Genomic DNA, 20,000 nt, shown 5'->3' with positions numbered 1-20,000 from the left:
GTTCGATCTGGACCTTCCAAAATTTAATCAATTACAGCTTTTTACATAATATTTATCCAGCAAGTATCATTACTCTACGATTGAAATTGTTGCTAAAAGCTGTTCACAAACAAACATGCACACAAATAGGTAATAAAACATAACCTCCTTCCAACTTCGTTGGCCAAGGTAAAAATTGTTGAAAATACCTTGAGAAACACAGGACACGGCAAACACTTTTCTCAAACTACTAACTCATCTTTAGTTTACTCAGTCTTCCAGTGACCGTAAAGTCCACAGACTGGTCGACAAGGGAAAATCGATTTTGTAAACATCTTGTAATTAGAAAGACGAACTAAAAGGGCAAAAGTTTCCTTATAGCTGAGTGGTCGGACAAAGTTTCCTAATAGCTGAGTGGTCGGACAAAGTTTCCTAATAGCTGAGTGGTCGGACAAAGTTTCCTTATAGCTGAGTGGTCGGACAAAGTTTCCTAATAGGTGATTGGTCGGACAAAGTGTCCTAATAGCTGAGTGGTCGGACAAAGTGTCCTAATAGCTGAGTGGTCGGACAAAGTTTCCTAATAGCTGAGTGATCGGACAAAGTTTCCTAATAGGTGATTGGTCGGACAAAGTTTCCTAATAGCTGATTGGTCGGACAAAGTTTCCTAATAGCTGATTGGTCGGACAAAGTTTCCTAATAGGTGATTGGTCGGACAAAGTTTCCTAATAGCTGAGTGGTCGGACAAAGTTTCCTAATAGCTGAGTGGTCGGACAAAGTTTCCTAATAGCTGATTGGTCGGACAAAGTTTCCTAATAGCTGAGTGGTCGGACAAAGTTTCCTAATAGCTGAGTGGTCGGACAAAGTTTCCTAATAGCTGAGTGGTCGGACAAAGTTTCCTAATAGCTGAGTGGTCGGACAAAGTTTCCTAATAGCTGATTGGTCTGACAAAGTTTCCTAATAGCTGAGTGGTCGGACAAAGTTTCCTAATAGGTGATTGGTCGGACAAAGTTTCCTAATAGCTGATTGGTCGGACAAAGTTTCCTAATAGGTGATTGGTCGGACAAAGTTTCCTAATAGCTGATTGGTCGGACAAAGTTTCCTAATAGCTGAGTGGTCGGACAAAGTTCCTAATAGGTGATTGGTCGGACAAAGTTTCCTAATAGCTGAGTGGTCGGACAAAGTTTCCTAATAGCTGATTGGTCGGACAAAGTTTCCTAATAGCTGAGTGGTCGGACAAAGTTTCCTAATAGGTGATTGGTCGGACAAAGTTTCCTAATAGCTGATTGGTCGGACAAAGTTTCCTAATAGCTGATTGGTCGGACAAAGTGTCCTAATAGCTGAGTGGTCGGACAAAGTGTCCTAATAGCTGAGTGGTCGGACAAAGTTTCCTAATAGGTGATTGGTCGGACAAAGTGTCCTAATAGCTGAGTGGTCGGACAAAGTGTCCTAATAGCTGAGTGGTCGGACAAAGTGTCCTAATAGCTGAGTGGTCGGACAAAGTGTCCTAATAGCTGAGTGGTCGGACAAAGTGTCCTAATAGCTGAGTGGTCGGACAAAGTGTCCTAATAGCTGAGTGGTCGGACAAAGTTTCCTAATAGGTGATTGGTCGGACAAAGTTTCCTAATAGCTGAGTGGTCGGACAAAGTGTCCTAATAGCTGAGTGGTCGGACAAAGTGTCCTAATAGCTGAGTGGTCGGACAAAGTTTCCTAATAGGTGATTGGTCGGACAAAGTGTCCTAATAGCTGAGTGGTCGGACAAAGTGTCCTAATAGCTGAGTGGTCGGACAAAGTTTCCTAATAGGTGATTGGTCGGACAAAGTGTCCTAATAGCTGAGTGGTCGGACAAAGTTTCCTAATAGGTGATTGGTCGGACAAAGTGTCCTAATAGCTGAGTGGTCGGACAAAGTTTCCTAATAGGTGATTGGTCGGACAAAGTGTCCTAATAGCTGAGTGGTCGGACAAAGTGTCCTAATAGCTGAGTGGTCGGACAAAGTTTCCTAATAGGTGATTGGTCGGACAAAGTTTCCTAATAGCTGATTGGTCGGACAAAGTTTCCTAATAGCTGAGTGGTCGGACAAAGTGTCCTAATAGGTGATTGGTCGGACAAAGTTTCCTAATAGGTGATTGGTCGGACAAAGTTTCCTAATAGCTGAGTGGTCGGACAAAGTGTCCTAATAGGTGATTGGTCGGACAAAGTGTCCTAATAGCTGAGTGGTCGGACAAAGTTTCCTAATAGGTGATTGGTCGGACAAAGTGTCCTAATAGCTGATTGGTCGGACAAAGTTTCCTAATAGCTGAGTGGTCGGACAAAGTGTCCTAATAGCTGAGTGGTCGGACAAAGTGTCCTAATAGCTGAGTGGTCGGACAAAGTTTCCTAATAGCTGAGTGGTCGGACAAAGTTTCCTAATAGCTGAGTGGTCGGACAAAAATACTTCCGACCAATCAACTGTTAGGAAACTTTTCCAAGCTAAAAGAGCACCCCTGCGAGTCGGTGCAACTCTGCCTCACTAAAAAGATTTGACTATAGTGTTATCTATTACCTCCGCCAACGAAATTGGAAGGAGGTAAAGTTTTACCCCCTGACTGTGTGTGCGTTTGTTTGTGAACAGCCTCCTGGCCACAATTGTAATCGTAGATTAATGAAATTTACAGGGATTAACTGTTATTTAAAAAGTTGGAAATGATTAAATTTTGGAATGTCAAGGTCAAAGGTCAAGGTCATGGTCAAGCAAAATGTACAATTCACGTAATCAGCCATAAGTTTGGCCATCGTTGTCACAGAGACGTCAAACTTGGATCATATATATATATATATATATATATGTATATATATATATATATATATATAGACAGTATATATATATATATGTATGTATATACATAGCATATATATATATATATATATAAATATATATATATATATATATATATAAAATAAACTTCATATAAATCCCGGTAAGTGTGCCACCGCGTAGCGAATCCTCTTGGACTGTCCTCAGGATATAAAGAAAACGAAGTTTACCGACGTAGTTTCAGGAAGCCTAATGGATGTGGACAGGCAATATCCTGGCTGAGGTAAATTCATAACGCGAGAGGTCGAAACTCCTGCAGGAGAGAGGATGTGTGATCCAATTTCCCCTGCGTTCTGGTAAATGGCAGTAACGGCCCTTGTTTGTGTTTTGTTTTGGAAAAAGAGCTCGGGAGAATTTGTTTTGAAGTATAGAAAACGGGGAAGTGCTTGATGAGATTCGATGGTATATTTTAATAGAATGGGGAATCTCTCTCTCTTTCTCTCTCTCTCTCTCTCTCTCTCTCTCTCTCTCTCTCTCTCTCTCTCTCTCTCTATTTATTTGAAACTAGTTGTTTAAAGGTCGTTCTTGAATGGCAGAGGTCAGGGACACTGACAAAAGAGCCGGAGAGTATAGAAAACGAGGAAAAGTAATAAAATTCGAAGGGAAGCCCCCCCTCTCTCTCTCTCTCTCTCTCTCTCTCTCTCTCTCTCTCTCTGCTCAGATTTCCAAACTACAACCCTATTTGAAACTAACTATTTAATTGTTTAAAGGTCATTTGTGGATGATAGAGGCAAGGAACAGCGACAATTCCCTAGAGACTGACTATATATACCTATGATCAGTGCCCAAATCCCCTTTTACACCCAAGCTAGGACCAGGGGTGGCTATACAATAGCTGCTGATGACTCACCGTGTAGATCTATAGGCTCCCCCTAACCGCCTATCCTTTGTTCATAAGGATGGTAAAGTTACAGACACTAGTAAAAACGATGGAGCTTGAGCGAGCTTGATCTCCCGTCCAGCAGATCACCAGGCAGGAACGTTTCCAATTGGCTACCAATATCCTATATTGACTTATAGAAAACGGGGAAACGTGTTTTGAGATTCGAGGGTAAATTTGAATAGAATGGGAAAAGTAAAAGGTGAGAGTTAAATTTGGACAATTGTACTAATTGTACTCTAATTTAGACAAAGGTGAACTCTGACATTTTAGTTCAGTTTGGACAATTGTACTCCCACTAAATTAGACAAAGGTAAACTTTGTCATTTTAGATACATTGTTGCGTGGTAATACTGACTCTGAGAAAATTAGGTGTTGAAAGAATATGTCCTAATTATTGCTTACAAAAACGAATAATAGTGTTTGCATATGTATTTGGAATACTATGACAGTATGTATCTTTCATAAACCCCTTGATTCCTTATTGTATGTGATACCCCAACGCTATTTGGAACTTTCCAACCCTTAACCCCCCCTGGCGTTTTTTTTTTCAAGCCCATTTTGCAATATATATTTTTTTAATTGTACTAACAGCCTTAATTTTCGTCATAGAGAGGTCAGGTTGGTCTCATTCTTTTGGAAAATGCCTGAAGTTTCTCATAAAGTTATCAAAAATATGCAAAAAAATGTAAAAAGCAAATTTTTGCAAGGATGTACCGGTACGTCCATGGGAGTAAAGGGATGTGTTTTGTGAAACGTACCAGTACGTCCATTGGGGGTAAAAGGTTTAACTGTGTATATAAGTAATGTTTACTCAGAAAAAAAGGGAAGATAAAAAATCAATTGATTGTTATTGTTTTGAGCAATTCTTACTTGAATCTTCTGGTGAAAAATATAGAAAATAAAGTAAGAGAAGTTCAGTTGGTAATCGAAATACAAGTGTTTTACTTTGAATCCACATTCGATATTAAAACAGTCTAAATGAAAGATTTTAACATAGACATTCAACTTCATATTTGAATAGTTATCAAGAATAGATTATGTTCATACTTGTTCAGAGGAAAGGCTTACGAATTTTGTTTGACATAAATGAAAAATTAGAATTTTCACTATAAAAAATCCTTTGATTTTACTCAGAGATTTTATGAAATAGTAGTAATTCATATTCATAATATAAGTAATATATATCATCCATCTATTTCACGAAATATAACCTTAATCTTTTGTATCCTTTGTTACAGCACTGAAAGCTGCGTTGCTGATACAGCGTTGGTACAGGAGGTACTGCGCTAGACTAGAGATCAGAAGACGTTATACTTGGAGTATATTTCAGTCCATAGAGTATGCTGGTGAACAGGACCAAATGAAGGTGAGTGTTGATCTTATTTATAGTGATTTGTTCTTGTTTAAGATTTTAATTGGCATTTAATATTATTATTACTATCTAAGCTACAAGCCTTGTTGAGAAAAGCAAGATGTAAGGCCAGGGGCTCCAACAGGGAAAAATATTCCAATGAGGAAAGGATATAAGGAAATATTATTATAACGAGTTAAGCAACAACCCTAGTTGGAAAAGCTGGATTCTAGAAGCCCAGGGGTTCTAACTGGGAAAAATAGCCCAGTGAGGAAAGGAAATAAGGAAATATTATTACTAGCTAAGCTGCAATCCTAGTCGGAAAACCTGGATTCTAGAAGCCCATGGGCTCCAACATGGAAAGTTTGTCCAGTGAGGAAAGGTATTGAGGAAATATTATTACTAGCTAAGCTACAACCCTAGTGGGGAAAGCTGGATTCTAGAAGCTCAAGGGCACTAACAGGGAACAATAGTCCAGTGAGAAAAAGAAATATTATTACTAGCTAAACTACAATCCTAGTTGGAAAAGCTGGATTCTAGAAGCCCAGGGGCTCCAACAGAGAAAAATAGTCCAATAAGGAAAGGAAATAATGAAATATTATCAGTACTAGCTAAGCTATAACCCTAGATGGAAAAGATGGATTCTAGAAGCCCAAGGACTCCTTCTGGGAAAAATAACCAAGTGAGGAAAGGAAATATTACTAACTAAGCTACAATCCTAGTTGGAAAAGCTGGATTCTAGAAGCACAGGGGCTCCAACATGGAACATTAGTCCAGTGAGGAAAGCAAATAAGGAAATAGTATTCTTACTAGCTAAGCTATGACCCTAGTGGGCAAAGCTAGATTCTAGAAGCCCAACGGCTGCAGCAGGGAAAATTAACCCAGTGAGGAAAGGAATTAAGGATTTATTATCAGTACTAGCTAAGGAATTATCAGTACTAGCTATGCTATACCCCTAGTGAGAAAAGTTGGATTCTAGAAGGCCAAAGGCTCCAGCAGGGAAAAATAGACCAGTGTGGAAAGGTAATAAGGCAACAGATTGGATTGTGTGCCTGAGTGTAACCTCACGCAAGAGAGACTGCTCATATTTATGTTGAGAATGATACAGTACTTGTGTGGGATTCGAATGACTAAATTCACATGTGCTAATAGGAGAACCACTATGTATGGATGCTAGTTAATATTTATACATTGTAATTTTTGTAAAGTGCTCTAGTTTCAGTACTTTTGAAGTAATGTTCTCATACACGCATTGATATTGATAAGTAGCATCATATATCGAAAAGGAATTTATATAAGATTGATATATCTCACCCAAGTGAGGAAGTTCTTGATGCAGTAAAAGATATAAAAAGAGCAGTCAGAGATTTCAAATCTCCTCCAATGAAGATTGTCAGCATTTCACTCAAGTCTACGGACCAATGTTTTCCTATTTCATATGTTGGTCATGAATAAATCTTCTGTATAATGATAACAGTAATTATTAGAATCACGATCTTGAATCAGATCACCTCCAAAATTTAATTGTTTCTTCCGAACCATTATACCAATCCACTGTTAAATTTAGTGAAAATCCAGCCTGATGTTTTAACGTAATCCTGCTAACAATCAGAACTGCCAGTGAGGTGAGGCTTCTGGTTGTTGTGGCCTGATTGGTAACGGCTGTCTGGTGTTTGCCAGACAGGGGTTCGAATCCCGCTTAGTCCCGCTTAGACTCGTTAGTGCCATTAGTGTGCAACCTTACCATCCTTGTGAGCTAGGGTTGTGGGGTTTGGGGGAGCCTATAGGTCTGTCTACTGAGTCATCACCAGCCACTGCCTGGCCCTCCCTGGTTCTAGCTTGGGTGGAGAGGAGGCTTGGGCACTGATCATATAATATATGGTCAGTCTCCAGGGTATTATCCTGATTGCAAGGGCAATGTCACTGTCCCTTGTCTCTGCCATTCATGAGCGACCTTTAAACCTTTAAACCTATTCAGATGCTGTACGCAGGCATTTTATAATCTCCTTGGCGGAAGTAATAAGGGAATCAAGTCTAATCTGTTTAAACTTATGAATTTCATCATCATCTTTTTGAAGAAGGGAATTTTACCCTGGCTAAAATTATGTCATGCTAGCGAGATTGATATCCGGAAGTGATTAATGTAGTCCTTGGAAAAGTTATTTAATTAGCTCTTCATGAAATGAGCTGGTCTCAAGTAACGCGGATTAGAAACCGCATAATTCGAGACCCGTTAATAGTACTAATATTTTCGCATCTATGAATATCTTTTTTCATAAGAATCACTAGAAAAATTATGTAATGGCAAAAGTTACTCCGTTATAAATGCTAGCATTCGTCCTACTATTTTCACATAAACGAAAAAATTTCGTCCTCCCAAAACATAACAGATTATAGTTTTAACTTTGAAGACCACTAATCTAAAGACAAAGTACAATTTTATAATTATAAAAAAATTATGAAATTATTGTCATAATTCTCAGGCCTCTGTGAATATTGACACTAATACATCGCTACGAGAGAGAGAGTGAGAGAGAGAGAGAGAGAGAGAGAGAGAGAGAGAGAGAGTGAGCGAGCCTTATTGCCTTATTCTATGTTTGGGTTCCCCCAGGTCCCTCACTGAGAGGCAACTCGTATATCCACCAGAGAGTTGCTTATGCATCTTCCGGTGTATTTTGCATCTTCCAGTCTTGGATTGTCTGAGAGAGAGAGAGAGAGAGAGAGAGAGAGAGAGAGAGAGAGGCCTTTATTAAGATACTTTTTTTTTAATCTGGTGAGGCCACAGATAGGTGATAACTGAGAGGCGAGGTAAATGCACCTAAACTTTATTAAACCATCATCGAGTATATATACAGCGACTTCCGAGCAAGAACGTCACAAAAATTCAAACCTGATAAAACACAGGATAGTTTTTTAACATTGCAGGGAAAAGCAAGTGATAAGATAAAAATCAAAACCGTTATTATTATTATTATTATTATTATTATTATTATTATTATTATTAATTGGTAAGCTACAACCCTGGTTGGAAAAGCAGGATGCTATAAACCCAAAGGCTTCAACAGGGAAAATTGGTCAGTGAGGAAAGGAAATAAGGAAAAACTACAGGAGAAGTTTAAGAACAGTAATAACATTAAAATAAATCTTTCATATATAAACTATAAAAACTTTAAAATAACAAAAGGTTAAAAACTAAAATAACAAGAGGAATAGAAAGAAAATAGAATAGTGTCCCCGAGTGTACCCTCAAGCAAGAGAATTCTAACCCAAGACAGTGGAAGACCATGGTACAGAGGCTATGGCCACCTTTGACATTTGTACTTTTCATTCTTGGTATTTTTTCTGAATAGTTTGAATGTCTCTTTGGCCTAAAAAGCAATTAATTCCCTTAATTGATCTTCATAATTGGTCATTCGGTTTTAATTAAGACGAATCCAAAATATTTTCAAAACACCCAAGTCAATTATGTGGGGTTTCCTCCTTAATATTTTTTCGTAATTAATTTTTTACTTAATTTTTCTTTAAAAAAAAAAAACGATGATTTTCAAATATATTTTTTATTATAGACTATGAATCTCAAAACTGAAATATAACATCGGGAAGGAGAACACTTTGTTCAATAATAAAATATCAAAGAGCTTAAAGAAAAAGGATGATTTTAATATATATTTTAGTATAGACTATGAAACTCAAAAAACTATTCTTACATTTTATCTCAGTGAAGTCAATTATAAATATTATTATAACGTCGTTAAAAGAAGACTTTGTTTGATAACAAAAAATAACAAAAACTTGATTAAACGATGATTTTGAAATATATTTTAGTGTATACTATGAAAATCAAAACATTTTTTTTTATATTTTCTCTTATTGAATCAAATTATGAATTAATAACTTCGTTAAAAGAGCACTTTGTACAAAGTTCTGGGCTCGGCAAATTATTATTATTATTGTTGTTGTTGTTGTTGTTGTTGTTGTTGTTGTTGTTATTATTATTATTATTATTATTATTATTTTCATTATTAATATTATTATTATTATTTTCATTATTATTATTATTTTCATTATTATTATTATTATTATTATTATTATTATACTATTATTATTATTATACTATTATTATTATTATTATTTTTAATATTATTATTAATTATTATTATTATTATTATTATTATTATTATTATTATTATTATTATTACTACTTGCTAAGCCAAAACACCTAATTAGAAAAAAAGAACGCCATAAGCCCAAGGACCACAACAAGGAAAAGAAAAATGAGCCATAACCAGAAAGAAGGATCCAATGTACTACTGTCTGGCCAGTCAAAGGACCCAATAACTCTCTAGAGGTAGTATCTCAACGGGTGGCTGGTGCCCTGGCCAACCTACATCATTTCTTGATGTCATTTTTTATTATATTTCCTTCTTTTTATAGTTCCTTCTTTTTATATTTCCTTCTTTTTATAGTTCCTTCTTTTTATATTTCCTTCTTTTTATAGTTCCTTCTTTTTATATTTCCTTCTTTTTATAGATCCTTCTTCTTATATTTCCTTCTTTTTATAGTTCCTTCTTTTTATAGTTCCTTCTTTTTATATTTCCTTCTTTTTATAGTTCCTTCTTTTTATATTTCCTTCTTTTTATAGTTCCTTCTTTTTATATTTCCTTCTTTTTATAGTTCCTTCTTGTTATATTTCCTTCTTTTTATAGTTCCTTCTTTTTATATATCCTTCTTTTTATAGTTCCTTCTTTTTATATTTCCTTCTTTTTATAGTTCCTTCTTTTTATATTTCCTTTTTTTAATAGTTCCTTCTTTTTTTCCAGTTATACAACTTCTTCAACGCCCTTCTGACGCACATGGGGACAGGAACTGGCTCCATCAACGAGGTCATGGAGGCGTTGTCTCCAAGGGCTTCGCCTACGGCAGGTAGGATTAACTTTTATTGGTATTTGGATATTGCAGGAGTCAAGGGAGTGCCGCTTCTTCGAAGCTGTTAATTTTTATTATTATAATTATTATTATTATTATTATTATTATTATTATTATTTTTAATATTATAATTAGTAGTAGTAGTAGTAGTAATATTATTATTATTATTATTATTATTAGTAGTAGTAGTAGTAGTAGTAGTAGTAGTAGTAGTATTTTTATTATTTTTATTATTATTATTATTAGTAGTAGTAGTAGTAGTAGTAGTAGTAGTAGTAGTAGTAATATTATTATTTTTATTATTATTATTATTTTTTTTATTATTATTATTATTAGTAGTAGTAGTAGTAGTAGTAGTAGTAATATTATTATTTTCATTATTATTATTATTATTATTAGTAGTAGTAGTAGTAGTAGTAGTAGTAGTAGTAGTAGTAGTAGTAGTAGTAGTAGTAATATTATTTTTATCAGTATTATTATTATTGTTGTTTTTATTATTGTAAATGCTTTTTCATCTGTTATTAAGTACAAACTATGTCTTTGCCGCAAATTCCTTTGTACAATGGTTATGTACACCAAGTAATGTTCACTCATTATTGTTATTGTTATTATTATTATCATTATCATTATTATCATTATTATTATTATAGATGTTTTTGTAAGTGTTTTTTATCTATTAATTCATTATTATTATTATTATTATTATTATTATTATTATTATTATTATAGATGTTTTTGTAAATGTTTTTTTATTTATTTATTATTATTATCATTATTATTATTAATATTATTATTGTCTTTTTTATTTTTATGATTATTTATAGAATATTTATCACTGTTTTGGTGATGACGTTATTGTTATATTTTTTATTATTATTATTGATATTGTTATAAGTACTGTTTCGTTATTATTATTACTATTTTTATTATTATTATTATTATTATTATTATTACTTTCTAATAAAGACGTCAATTCATTTACATCAGAGGACTCTCGGGAAATCATGAACAGCCAGTTTTCGATTCACACCGAAAATACAAAAGATATTTCTTTGAAACGTCATCTTATATATATATATATATATATATATATATTCTTTTTTTTGCGTCTGACATTTGCGCATTACTTACACATATTATTACTTTTGTTTTCCTGCTTTTTGAATTAAGAAAGTCTGGTTTTTTGTATTTCCTGTTTCCTAAGGCAAAGTAGCCATCAACTTTTTTTTTTTTTTTTTTTCTTATTACCTCCGCCATGGAAGTTGGAAGGAGGTTATGTTTTATCCCCTGTTTGTGGGTTTGTTTGTGAACAGCTTCCTGGCCACAATTTTAATCGTAGAGTAATGAAACTTGCAAGATTAACTGTTCCGTAAAAAGCAGCAAATTTTATAAGATCAAGGTCAAAGATTAAAATCATGGTCAAGCAAAATGTCCAAATTACGTAATCAGACATAAGTTTGGACATCGTTGCCACACAGACTTTCAACTCGGTTCTTATTTGAGTGCATGAAAATCCAATTAATACATGTTAAGGTTAATTAATATATATACATATATATATATATATATATATACAGTATATACTATATGTATATGTATATAAATGTATATACATATAGTATATATATATATATATTTATATATATATATACATATATAATATATATATATATATATATATATACTATAGGTATATGTATATATATACATATAGTGTGTATATATATATATATATATATACAGTATATATATATATATATATATATATGAATGTATATAATTACTTGCTAAGCTTCAACCCTAGTTGGAAAAGCAGGATGCTGTAAGCCCAAGGGCTCCAACAGGGAAAATAGCCCAGTGAGGAAAGAAAATAAGGAAATAAATAAACTACAGGAGAAGTAATTAACAATTAAAATTAAATATTTTAAGAATTGTGATAACTTTGAAAATCGGTTTTCATATATGATCTATAAAAACTTAAAAAACAAGAGGAAGAGAAATAAGATAGAATAGTGTGTCTGAGTGTACCCTCAAGCAAGAGAACTCCACCCAAAGAAAGTATATTATACATACTTCAGAGAAGAATTAATCTGGGCCTTTACATTGCATTATCCCCTTTATGATACTACTATTTCCTATAAGTAAACACACACGCAAAAATAAACACAAAGTTTGAGTTTGGAAATCTACCTACATTAAAACTTGAGTTATATTTCCATTACCACTGTCTTGGCTTAGAGTTCTCATGCTTGAGGGTACACTCTGGCACACTATTCTATCGTATTTCTCTTCCTCTTGTTTTGTTAAATTTTCAATAATCTGTATAGGAAATATTTATTTCAATGTTGTTACTGTTCTTAAAAATATTTAATTTTTAATTTTTTTCCTTTCCTCACTGGGCTATTTTCCCTATTGGAGCCACTGGGCTTATAGCATCTTGCTTTTCCAACTAGTGTTGTAGCTTAGGGAGTAATAATAATAATGATAATAATAATAATGTTTATAATATAAATATTAATAATAATAATAATAATAATAATAATAATAATAATAATAATAATAATAATAACAACAACGAATCATCATCATCATCATCATCATCTTCCTCTTCTTCTACTTCTTGGTCTTCTTCTTCTTCTTCTTCTCAGAGGACGACGAACGTCGCAGATCTGCCAAGACGCTGCTCGAGGAAGCCTGGAATGAAGAGGTCCAGGTGGAGAGCAGTTACAAAGGGCCACGCCTAACAATTCCACTGACGACGCAGTCCATACACCAGATGGTGGAAGCTTTCAAGAAGAAGAAGGTAAGGTGATATGTTTGTTGATACATTTTATATATGTTGTACCAACCGTGTGTCACACGATCGTACATAATTCATTTTGTATATATTATTCTTGTATCTTCGCTCTTCCCTCGCACTAAAAAGAACCAGAATAAACATGTCTGCGTTTCACCTCTGTAACATTGTCTGTCTTGTGAACATGAAAATTCCTGTTGCCTTGGGGTTTTGTATATAAAGGAGAGTGATCTATAATAAATTAACTCAGTTGCTTTCATACTGCCTTTGAGTTCACAACCTTCTCTCGGCTGTCACAATGTTAATATTATTTGCTAAGTTACAACGTTATTTGAAAAAGCAGGGTGCTATAAGCTCAGGGGCCCCAAAAGGGAAAATAGCCTAGTGAGGGAAAGGATTAAGGAAGTTATTGTGCATGAGTGTACCCTCAAGCAAGAGAACTCTAACCCAACACAGTGGAAGACGGTAGAGAGGCAATGGCACTCTTGTTATTATTAGCTAAGCATCAACCCTATTTGAAAAAGAAGGATTCTATATGCCCAAGGGCTCTAAAAGGGAAAATAGCCCAGTGAGGAAAGGAAGTAAGGTAACAGATAGAATACTGGAGTGTGGCCTAGTGTACCCTCAAGCTAGAGAACTCTAATCCAACACAGTGGAAGACGGCACAGAGGCTATTGCACTGTTGTTATTATTAGCTGAACATCAACCTTATTTGAAAAAGCAGGATGTTATAAGCCCAAGTGCTCCAATTGGGAATAAAGCCCAGTAAGGAAAGGAAATAAGGAAACAGAATATTATGCATGAGTGTACCCTCAAGCAATGGAATTCTAACCTTAGACAGTGGAAGAGCACGGTATAGCGGTTATGTTACTATTCTTAATATTATTAGTATCTAAGCTGCAACCCTAGTTGGAAATGCAGGATGCTATAAGCACAAAGGCTCCAACAGGGAAAATGTCCCAGTGAGGAAGAGACAAGGAAGCATAGACCAGTGTGTCTGGGTGTACCCTCAATCAAAAGAACTCTAAACCAACACAGTGGAAGACCATGGTACAGAGGCTATACCACGATTGTTAATATTATTATTACTGGCTAAGCTAGATGCAATAGTGAAAATAGCCCAGTGAGAAAAAGAATTGATGAAACAGATAAAAGTGTGCCTGAGTGTACCCTCAAGCAAGAGAACTCTAACCCAAGACACCGGTAAACGTGAGGCTGGGATGTGTGATGAAACCAGACGTGTATTTAATTCTAAAGTAGGATGGATTAGCGAACAGGTTTGGCCATCCAGGTTTGATACTCGTATTATATTAATCATCAAGGTTTTATGCTTGTGTTAGAGTTCGCATTCAATCCTTATTGATGTGTCCAGTCTGTGAAATATTACAGATCCCCTTTCATACCATTTCATTCCACGTTCCAATTAGCCAGGATCTTTTTGTGATTGACGTAAGCCTGGAGATAGAGGATTATTATTATTATTATTATTATTATTATTAGTAGTAGTAGTAGTAGTAGTAGTAGTAGTAGTAGTAGTAGTAGTATCATTATTGTTATTTTTATTATTACTATTATTATCTTTATTATTGTTATTATTATTATCATTATTATTATTATTATTACTTTCTAAGCTACAACCCTAGTTGGAAAAGCAGTTTACTATAAGCTCAAGGGCTCCAACAGGGAAAATAGCCCAGGGAGGAAAGGAAATAAGAAAAAATAAAATATTTTAAGAACATTAACAAGATTAAGATAAATATTTCTGATATAAACTATAGAAAATTTTACAAAACAAGAGGAAGAGAAATTAGATAGGATAGTGTGCCCGAGTGTACTCTCAACGTAGCAACGTAGGGAAATTTTACGAATTGAGAACCTCCTGAACTTTAGTGTAAAGTTGATGATTTTTGATAGATTTATTATCTTTATAGAAATTTCATATGCTATGAAAATGTAATCAATTGTTTAAATTTTTTGATATATAATCATAATGGAATTAATGATTATATATATATATATATATATATATATATATATTATTATTACTAGCCAAGCTACAACCCTAGTTGGAAAAGCAAGATGCTATAAGCCCAAGTGCTCCAATAGGGAAAAATAGCCCAGTGAGGAAAGGAAATAAGGAAATAAAGAAATGATGAGAATAAATTAACAATATATTATTCTAAAAACAGTAACAGCGTCAAAACAGATATGTCCAATATAAACTCTTAACAACTTCAAAAACAGATAATTCATATATAATCTATAAATGACTCATGTCAGCCTGGTCAACATAAAAACATTTGCTCCAACTTTGAACTTTTGAAGGTCTACTGATTCAACTACCCAATAATGATATATATATATATATATATATATATGTATATATATATATATATATATACCGTATATATATATATATATATAAAGATATCTTATGAATGTCATCAGTATTAAAGAATAGTTTGATGAATGACAATATTAGAATTATTAATTGAAAATTGTTAGTAATTAAAAAATGTTTTTTTATTTAATGAAGGTGACATCCTCAATTATTTTTTTATATATATGATAAAAATATCTTATGAATGTCACCAGTATTAAAGAATGATTTGATGAATAACAATATGAGAATTATTAATTAAAAATTGTTAGTAATTAAAAAATGTTTCATATTTCATTGGACATTGTTACGTTTCCATCGTAATATGAATCATGCGAATTCATTAGATTGTCAAAGGAAGAGTAACGTGTCTGACTATATATCATCATCATCATTATCATCATCATCATCATCAGCCATTACTAGTCCACTGCGGAACAAAAGGCCTCAGACACGCCTTCCACTTGTGTCTGTTTGTGGTCTGTCTATGCTAGTTTACACCAGTAAACGTCATTTTTTTCTAGTTCGTCAATCCATCGTCTTCTCTTCCTTCCCCTGGTTCGTTTACAATGTTTAGGGTCCCAATCTTTTATTCTAAATGTCAATCTGGCATTTTCATTATATGTCCTGCCCATGTCCATTTATTTTTCTTACATCTTAGATTGTATATATGTATATATGTGTGTGTATATATAAACGTATATATATTATTATTATTATATATGTACATATATATACATATATATATATGATATATATATATGTATATATATATATATATATATATATCGTCACGCTCAATGGAATTGTTGTTAGAATATATATACAAATATGTACAGTATATATACAGTATATATATATATATATATATATATATTTCTTGTCACGCTCAATGGCGTTGCCAGACATATGACTACTCGTTCTCACCCCCCCCCCTTTCCCTCGGGATAGGGGTAAGAAGTAGTCATACCCTGATTAGGGGGGATTACCCCGAGAGGTACACTCAGAAACTACAATCTCCCACAAATTACCGAAACTGCTGTGTTGTAGTTAGGAAAGAGGGAGAGGGTGGGAAGGGCTGAATCTTTGTGTGCATATTTATTTAAATATTTTACCTTCATTTTTGACAGGTTACGTACACTAGTTTATAATTTCATTCTACCAACATTAATATTTTAAAGTCTTATATTTATATTAGAATTAGATTTAGATTAAATTATTATAATGTAACACGAACGATCTACATATCATTCAGTATACTTTAAAACCAGCCGAGTCACTTCCAAATGTTGAAAAGCTGTAGTACTGTAACACTGTACCCGTGGTTCGTTCCCAACAGCAACCCCTCCACGTGAGCTACGTCTACATGATCCTCCGGGAGGGCGTGCGTGTCCTCCGCCAGAGATCAACTATCACGCATGCGTCAACGGCCATTGCGGGTCAGATCACCGTCATCGGAGATTTGCATGGCAAACTGGATGACCTTCTCACGATCCTGTATAAGGTACGTGTATTTACTCTCGTTTAGTACGTGTATAGAAATGTTCATTCATGAATTTGCATCTCTATCTTAAAAACAAAGACCTCGTGAATTATTATTATTAGCCCCTGTCAATGAAGTTGGAAGGAGGTTATGTTTTACCCCGTTTTTGTGTGTTTGTTTGTTTGTGAACAGCTTCGTAGAGTAGTGAAACTAGCAGGGATTAACTGGTATGTATAAAGCTGCAAATGATTAAATTTTGGAAGGTCAAGATCACGGTCAAGAAAAATGCCTAATTCACGTAATCAGCCATAATTTGTGAACAGCTTCCTGGCCACAATTTCAATCGTAGAGTAATGAAACTTGCAAGGGTTAACTGTTATGTATAAAGCTGCATATGTTTAAATTTTGGAAGGTCAAGGTCAAATGTCAAGGTCATGGTCAAGCAAAATATCCAATTCACGTAATCAGCCTTAATTTATGAACAGGTCCCTGGCTGCAATTTTAATCATAGAGTAATGAAATTTGCAAGGGTTAAATGTTATGTATAAAACTGCAAATGATTACATTTTGGAAGGTCAAGGTCACGGTCAAGCAAAATGTCCAATTCACGTAATCAGACTTAAATTGTGAATAGCTTCCTGGCCACAATTTCCATGGGGTAATAATACTTGCAGGAATTGCCTGTTATGCAAAAATCTAAGAATGATTAAATTTTGGAAGGTCAAGATCAAAGGTCAAGGTCACGGTCAAGGAAAATGTAAGGAAAATGTCCAATTGACGTAATCATCCGTAAGATTGGACATCGTTGTGACAGACTTCAAACTTTGTTCATATTTGAGTGTATGAAAATCCACGACAGTTATTAATGTTAAGGTCGAAGGTCTAGGTCAAGTCTAAGGCCAAGGTCAAGCTAAAGGTCAAATTCAAGTCATCAACCATACAACCACAATTTTAATCGTAAAGTAATGAAACTTGCTAGGATTTTAAACTGTTTTATAAAGAGCTGGAAATTATTAAATTTGGAAGGTCAAAGGTCAAGGTCACAAACGAGCAAAACGTCTACAAACAGTTCAAAAGGTCGAGAAATAAGCTGCCCTGGCAGAGGTCAGTGCTCTACAGAGTGCCCCTCTAGTTATTATTATTATTATTATTATTATTATTATTATTATTATTATTATTATTATTATTATTATTGTAATCATTATTATCGTTTTTATTATTATTATTATTAAAATTGTGTGCAAGTTGTGAAAATTCCCCTCTCTTTTGGTGGCAATTGGCTTGTGGAAGAATTTTAATAGGATTTATTTGTATATTATAACTGCCTGTGCCTTTCTCCTCCCAGAATGGCTTACCATCTACAGACAACCCTTATGTCTTCAACGGAGACTTCGTAGATCGCGGTCGGAAATCGATGGAAGTGATGTTATTGCTGTTGGCTCTTGTTATTGTTTTCCCAGCCGAGGTGTATCTGAACAGAGGCAACCACGAGGATATGGTGATGAATGCCAGGTATAAGAGGAAGATGATTGATAATATTTGCTTCTATTTGTGTCTTTTTGGTATCAATCTCAGTTGCAATTCCAATCTGTGATGTTGGGTATACTTCTATTTGCTTTTATCTATTTGTCTATTTGGTGTCAATCTCAGTTGCAATTCCAATCTGTGATGTTGGGTATACTTCTATTTGCTTTTATCTATTTGTCTATTTGGTGTCAATCTCAGTTGCAATTCCAATCTGTGATGTTGGGTATACTTCTATTTGCTTTTATCTATTTGTCTATTTGGTGTCAATCTCAGTTGCAATTCCAATCTGTAATGTTGGGTATACTTCTATTTGCTTTTATCTATTTGTCTATTTGGTGTCAATCTCAGTTGCAATTCCAATCTGTAATGTTGGGTATACTTCTATTTGCTTTTATCTATTTGTCTATTTGGTGTCAATCTTAATTGTTATTCCAATCTGTAACTTTTAGATGTGAGGTATACGAAAATCCTTTTAGAGAAATTTGCATTTTAAAGAAGTTTGTCGTATCAAATTGATAATTGCTTATTAAAAAGATATTTAATTAACAAAACCATTGCAATTCAAATTATCTTATTCCAAAAAAAAAAAAGATAATGAACATTTTACATCAATAATTCTAAAAATGAAATTATCGTATTGACCAAGAAACTCGATAATTGCTTATTAAAAAGATATTTGATTAACAATTCCATTGCAATTAAAACAAATATTCCAAGAAAAACATATTGAACATTTTACGTGAAATAATTCTAAAATGAAATTATCATATTGACCAAGAAAATTTCTATTCTCGTTTCAGGTATGGCTTCTGTAAGGAGATCAGTAGAAAATACAAGGTATGTATGAAGAAAGCTATGGCTTCATTTTTGTTTCTATCACTTTCAACCCCATGATTTATAAAACGTTTTTAAAAACAACCGTGGTCAAAGTTTTTAGAATCTATAGCTTAAGCCGTGTAATTATTAAGTTAGGTTATTATTATTATTAGCCACAACCTTAGTTGGAATAGAAGAATGCTATAAGCCCAAGGGCTCCAACATGGAAAATAGTTCTGTGAGGAAAAGAAGTAAGGAAACATAGAATAGTGTGCTTGAGTATACCCTCAAGCAAGAGAACTCTAATCCAAGACAGTGGAAGGCCATGGTACAGAGGCTATGGCACTACCCAAGAATAGAGAACAATGGTTTGATTTTGGAGTGTCCTTTTCTTAGAAAAACTACTTACCATTGATATGGAGTCTCTTCTACCCTTATTATTATCATAAGCTAAGCTATAACCCTAGTTAGAAAAGCAAGATGCCATAACCCCAAGGGCTCCAACAGGGAAAAATAGCCCAGTGAGGAAAGAAAACAAGGAAATAGATAAACTACAAGATAAGTCTTAAACAATCAAAATGAAATATTTCAAGAATAGTAACAACATTAAATTAGATCTTCCATATACTATATAAACTATAGAACCTGCAAAAAAAAACAAGAGGAAGAGAAAGGAGATCGAATAGAGTGCCTGAGTGTACCCTCAAACAAGAGAACTCTAATCCCAGACTGTAGAAGGCCATGGTACACAGGCTATGGCACTACACAAGACTAGGGAACAATGGCTTGATTTTGGAGTGTCCTCTTAGAGAAGCTACTTACCATAGCTAAAGAGCCTCTTTTACCCTTACCAAGAGTGAAGTAGCCATTGAACAATTACAGTGTAGTAGTTAACCCCTTTAGTGAAGATGAATTGTTTGATAATCTCAGTGTTGTCAGGTGTATGAGGACAGAGGAGAATATATAAAGAATAGGCCAAACTATTCGGTGTATGTGTAGGCAATGG

General features: G+C 34.1%; 1 protein-coding gene across 2 annotated transcripts in view; it reads left to right on the top strand.

Annotated features, from left to right (window-relative positions):
- Nucleotides 1-20,000, top strand: part of rdgC (retinal degeneration C) — a 180,733-nt gene that overhangs the window by 147,923 nt on the left and 12,810 nt on the right. For both annotated transcript variants that reach the window (XM_068361016.1, XM_068361008.1), the window contains 6 exons: nt 4,953-5,080; nt 9,886-9,988; nt 12,640-12,794; nt 16,508-16,672; nt 17,997-18,163; nt 18,979-19,015. In XM_068361016.1, the coding sequence (XP_068217117.1) occupies nt 4,953-5,080; nt 9,886-9,988; nt 12,640-12,794; nt 16,508-16,672; nt 17,997-18,163; nt 18,979-19,015 (755 nt within the window). The remainder of the gene's footprint in view (nt 1-4,952; nt 5,081-9,885; nt 9,989-12,639; nt 12,795-16,507; nt 16,673-17,996; nt 18,164-18,978; nt 19,016-20,000) is intronic.

The sequence above is a fragment of the Palaemon carinicauda genome, chromosome 2 (genome assembly GCF_036898095.1).
Source record: "Palaemon carinicauda isolate YSFRI2023 chromosome 2, ASM3689809v2, whole genome shotgun sequence".
NCBI lineage: Eukaryota > Metazoa > Arthropoda > Malacostraca > Decapoda > Palaemonidae > Palaemon > Palaemon carinicauda.
The sequence above is the reverse complement of the archived record's forward strand: the minus strand, read 5'-3'. Positions and strand labels throughout refer to the sequence as shown.